A 5,665-nucleotide genomic window follows, 5' to 3' on the forward strand; every position below is an offset into this window, starting at 1 on the left:
CATGTCACATAGAGTCGGGCACTGTAATAACTTTTACACTATTAATATTAGTTAAATATATTGTATAATAATTTGTGTATTTTATTTTTCATGTAACTAATTCCACATATCATAGGTTAATTTAATAGCTTAAAAATTCTTTTAGACGGTTCTCAATCAGAATAAGATGTTATTTCTCATAACTGCTTCTCAACAGAAGAATAAAAAAAGTAATTTCACAATGAGTTCCCTCCTATATCAAATGCAAGTGATATTCAGAGAACAGCAAATGGCCTATCTTTGACTGGATATAAAATGTGAAAACATTGGAAAAACATTGAAATGAATTTTTATTGACTTTTTAAATAAAAAGGAATATAAAATGGGCGTTGTATGTGTCACCACGTCAAGTAGAGGACAGACTTTGAAAAAGTTAGCTGAGTAGTTTTGAACTTTTGCACTTTATTTTTTAGTTTCCCAAATAGAGCCACCAGTACCTTTGGGGATCTTACTTTATAAATACACATCCATCATCCATTCCTACACATCTTCCATTATCAGCCCAATCCTACATTTTCTATTATAAAAAACAACACATTCCTACATCTTTCTATTATCAAAAACTATACAAGAAATGACTTTAACACTTCATTCATCAACTTCTTTTATTAATATTAATATAAAAGAAACCAAAGGTGTTAAAACACCTGATGATTTCTTAGGCATGGTTTCTTATGCACAAGCCAAGCCATCTTGTCGTCTCATAACAAAGAATTCCATGCAAGAAGCTCAACTCTCTTATGAGAGAGTTATCGTTAATGAGAAAAGGGAAAAACTTCATTTCCTAACAACTACTCACAGTAATATTAATAGTAGTACAAAGGTACCTGTTTTTGTGATGCTACCACTTGACACAATGACTATGGGAGGGAACTTGAACAAGCCACGAGCGATGCACGTGAGTTTAATGGCCTTGAAAAGTGCTGGAGTTGAAGGAGTAATGGTAGATGCTTGGTGGGGTTTGGTTGAAAAAGATGGACCTTTGAAATATAACTGGGAAGGTTATGCTGAACTTGTTAAGATGTGTAAAGAACATGGCTTGAAACTTCAGATTGTTATGTCTTTTCATCAGTGTGGAGGAAATGTTGGAGACTCTTGCAGGTATTTATAATTTATATATACATACATACTCTCTTTTTTGCTGTTTATGTTTAAATAATCAAGATCTAGCTATATTCTGCTCTATTTCAATTAAGCTTTATAAATAAGCTGCACTAGTATTAGCGATGGTAAATCTTCAACCCCCATGTTAAATAACAATATGTAACAATACACCGCTATTTGTATAGATTCATGAATAATCTAGTTTAAGTTCTAATGAACTAGGAAATTTACCTCTTTCTGTTCCTCATAATTCCAGATAATAACACCAGCTAGACACTTCCTGTCATGTTGCTACTTTTTAATAAATCTTTTAGAGGGGATAGACCATTATATTTTCCTCAAAATATCCAATAGACATATAGATCTTAGGTTTCTTTGGGGTGGCAATTTGAGCTCAAACCCATTTGACCCGTCCAATGACCCGTCCATTTATTGAACTCAACCCATCTTGACGCAAACCATTTCAGCCCATCTAAAGTTGTGCTGATTTCTAGCCCAAATTGATAAGCCGTAATCCCCTTTAAGAAGGTAGTGAGGCTGTTTCCGAAGACCCTCGGCTCGGGAGGAGAAAAGGGGAGGGGCAATGACGAGTTGGGCTATGACCTAAATTTTAGACCAAATCCATCTCAACCCAAGCTACTTTTGGGTGGATCAATTGACCCGCCTATTTATTAACTCAACCTATTTTGACCCGTCTAAAATCAGCCCACCCATCCATTTGACACCCTAGGTTTCTTCAAGTTTTCAATCCTTGCTTTGAAATGGTTAAACAGAATTATAATCTTTGGCAAAAGACATATTCTGCTGCAATCTAAAGCGTACACACTATCTTTCTCGGACGTGACCCGTGGGATTATAGTGAATATATTGTTGTTGTTGTTGTAATCTAAAGTAATAGTTTATTGCTTTTAAAGGGAAGAATTCAAGTGGTTCCGGGAGAAATCAAACTGTCACTAAAAATTGTTATGGATTTTGCAGTATTCCTCTACCTCCATGGGTACTTGAAGAAATCAGCAAGAATCCTGACCTTGTCTACACAGATAGATCAGGCCGGAGAAATCCCGAGTATATTTCCTTAGGTTGTGATCAGTTACCAGTACTCAAAGGAAGAACACCTATTCAGGTGTATACTGACTTTATGAGGAGCTTCAGAGAAAGATTCAGCAATTACTTGGGAGATGTCATAGTGGTAAGATTTCTGCTTTACAATCACATACCCTATAGTTATATTATCACTTCAATTGTATTACTACTATTGAAGATGAGGCTTCGCGTAACTGGTAAAGTTGTGGTCATGTGACCAGGAGGTCACGGTTTCGAGCTTGCTTGAAACAGCCTCCCGTAGAAATGCAGGGCAAGTCTGCGTACAATAGACCTTTGTAGTCCGACCCTTCCCTGGACCCCGCGCATAACGGGAGCTTGGTGCACCGAGCTGTTTTTTTATTTTAATAGTAGTAGTGCTATTATATTTTCCTGGTAGCAAAACTTGAAATTGACATTCTATTTTCTTCTACAGGAAATTCAAGTGGGAATGGGTCCTTGTGGGGAGCTAAGATATCCATCTTATCCGGAAAGCAATGGTACTTGGAGATTTCCTGGAATTGGAGAATTCCAGTGCTATGACAAGGTAACAACTTGCATCTATGGCTTGAAGTATTAAAGAATCTTGTTGATTACATGAGTAGTCTAGTGCACGAAGCATCCCGCGATTCACGCAAGGGAGACAACCTTACCGTTGTTCCAAGGCTCCATTTCGTTGATTACATGAGTAGTCTCAGAAAACATTAGGAAGACCTTCAAATGCTGGAAAAGAAACTAACTTCTTTTTTGTCAATGCAGTACATGAGAGCTTCACTAGCAGCAGCAGCCAAGGCAGCCGGAAAGGATGACTGGGGCCAGGGAGGGCCTCATGACTCAGGACAGTACAACCAATTTCCTGAAGATACTGGATTTTTTCAAAGAGATGGAACATGGAACAGTGAATATGGACAGTTCTTCCTAGAGTGGTATTCAGGAAAGCTAGTGGAGCACGGCGACAGAATCCTAGCAGCAGCAGAGGGTATATATCAAGGAACTGGGGCTAAACTATCTGGAAAGGTAGCTGGAATTCATTGGCATTACAATACCAGATCACATGCTGCGGAGTTAACAGCAGGATACTATAATACTAGACACACAAATGGCTATCTACCTATAGCACATATGTTCGCAAAACATCGTGTTGTATTTAACTTTACATGTATGGAAATGAGAGATGGTGAACAGCCCCAGAGTGCAAATTGCTCACCAGAAGGCTTAGTCCGACAAGTAAAAAACGCAACTAGAACTGCTGAAGTAGAACTTGCTGGAGAAAATGCTCTAGAGAGGTATGATGGAGGAGCATATTCTCAAGTTTTGGCAACAAGCAGATCAGAATCTGGAAATGGATTGAGTGCATTCACATTCTTGAGAATGAACAAGCGGTTGTTTGTGCCAGAAAATTGGCGGAATCTAGTGCAATTCGTGAAAAACATGTCAGATGGAGGTCGAAATGCTACACTTCCCGAGTGTGACTCAAGCAGGACAGACCTCTATGTACATTTTATCAAAAAGAGTCATTCTAAGAAAGCTACAGAGGTTGCACTAGTGTAACGATATAAAAAAAAGAGGCTGCCCGGTGCACAAGGCATCCCACGTTCACACAGGGTTCGGGGAAGGGCCGCACCCTTAGAAAACTGCAGAGGTTGCACTAATGTAACGATATGCATACATGTAATATAGTCACTCCATTGTAGGTTAGCAGAGAAAAGTACTACAGTGCCATACTCCGTACCCCCTAAAGATTCCAAAAATAATTGAATCTGTTTCTGAAACTGGATTATAGACAAGTAAAAGAAGCTTAGTATGTCTACAATTGAAGCTTCGGTTGGAACTACGAGGGACAGAATTATACACCTTCGATCATATAAGGATTTGAGTGAGTATATTCTTTTCTTTGTACATAAAGAAATTCTTTTTGTCTTTTGACATTTATTATTGAAATAAAACACCTCATACAATACCTGCTTTCCTCCTTCGAGGTATAATAATCAACATTCTGACTTACTTGACAAGCTGAAAAGCATATAGCTAGTCCATGAATATCTCGAGTAGAGACGATCATCAGTACCCCAAGATTACATTGTAGCTAACCATTTAAGTACGTTAAACGCTAATGGTTCGGCCCTTCCCCGGATCAGCGCATAGCGAGAGCTTAGTGCACCGGGCAGCCCTTTTTTCTAAGTCGATCACCACTACCCCGAGATAACCATTTAACAAAACAAACACATTGACAGATTACAGACTACATAAGCACTACATCCGCCGATCCCTGGTCGGCATCGTTTATGGTTGAGACTAGGACGGTATCTGATCGTCTTCGAGCCCCCAACTTTCGTTCTTGATTAATGAAAACATCCTTGGCAAATGCTTTCGCAGTTGTTCGTCTTTCATAAATCCAAGAATTTCACCTCTGACTATGAAATACGAATGCCCCCGACTGTCCCTGTTAATCATTACTCCGATCCCGAAGGCCAACGTAATAGGACCGAAATCCTATAATGTTATCCCATGCTAATGTTCATAGCGACGTTGCTTTTTGATCCTTCGATGTCGGCTCTTCCTATCATTGTGAAGCAGAATTCACCAAGTGTTGGATCGTTCACCCATATTTATTTAAATATTATTGAACCTTAGTGAGTGTCAAAGTCGACCTCTCGTCACTACTTCTTCGAGATTAGGCTTGATACTTACTGGGTACACGTTGTTTACGTACTCATGCTACACTTACTGTTCATTTTTGTGCAGGTACATATATGTCTAGCGGCCTTGTGGGCACAGAGGCGTGGTTAATGTAGAGACTTAGGTGAGATGCAGTCTATATTATGATCCACAGCCAGTAGAGTCTCCTTCAGAGTTATTTATATTTTTTCTGTATAATTTGTATTCCGGATAGTTGTTGTATTTTATTTTATATTCCTAGTACATGCTCATGCACTCTATAAATCCTCATTCTTTACTATGTATATGAAAGGAAAATATGATTTCAAAAGTAATAAAAATGAGAACCCAATTTAGTATTTATTGTTGGCTTTCCTGAGAGTGGTGTCCGGTGCCATCACGACCTTAATGGATTTTGGATTATGACACACGACACCGATGGAGGTTCGTAGCTTACTGGGTTTGGCAGGTTATTGCTGGAGATTTGTAGAGGGCTTTTCTTCTCTTTCAGCACCATTGACAAAGTTGACTCAGAAGGCAACTAAGTTTCAGTGGATTGATGCTTGTGAGTGGAGTTTCCACACATTGAAGGACAGATTGACTTCAGCAACGGTTCTGACACTCCCAGAGGGGATCGATGGTTATGCTATATATTATGACGCTTCGGGCGTTGGATTGGATTGTGTACTGATACAACATGGTAAGGTTGTAGCTTATGCTTCTAGACAACTAAGAAAGCACTAGAAGAATTACCCAACCCGCGATTTAGAGTTAGCCACGGTGA

At 39.0% G+C, this 5,665-nt stretch overlaps 1 protein-coding gene across 1 annotated transcript; it reads left to right on the forward strand.

Moving 5' to 3' along the window:
- The first annotated feature begins 518 nt into the window (after window positions 1-518).
- On the forward strand, window positions 519-4,176 carry LOC107826071 (beta-amylase 3, chloroplastic). The gene is made up of 4 exons (XM_016653013.2): window positions 519-1,140; window positions 2,122-2,332; window positions 2,660-2,770; window positions 2,983-4,176. The coding sequence occupies exons 1-4, from the start codon at window positions 614-616 to the stop codon at window positions 3,772-3,774; spliced, it is 1,641 nt and encodes a 546-aa protein (XP_016508499.2). The 5' UTR covers window positions 519-613; the 3' UTR covers window positions 3,775-4,176.
- Window positions 4,177-5,665: the final 1,489 nt, after the last annotated feature.

The sequence above is a fragment of the Nicotiana tabacum genome, chromosome 23 (genome assembly GCF_000715075.1).
Source record: "Nicotiana tabacum cultivar K326 chromosome 23, ASM71507v2, whole genome shotgun sequence".
Lineage (NCBI taxonomy): Eukaryota > Viridiplantae > Streptophyta > Magnoliopsida > Solanales > Solanaceae > Nicotiana > Nicotiana tabacum.

Excerpts from the sequence above, each read along its gene's own strand:
- LOC107826071 (XM_016653013.2), top strand. The coding sequence starts at position 614 with ATGACTTTAACACTTCATTCATCAACTTCTTTTATTAATATTAATATA. Across the intron at positions 2,333-2,659 it reads ACTTGGGAGATGTCATAGTG|GAAATTCAAGTGGGAATGGG; the intron begins GTAAGATTTCTG and ends TTTCTTCTACAG. Across the intron at positions 2,771-2,982 it reads AATTCCAGTGCTATGACAAG|TACATGAGAGCTTCACTAGC; the intron begins GTAACAACTTGC and ends TTGTCAATGCAG.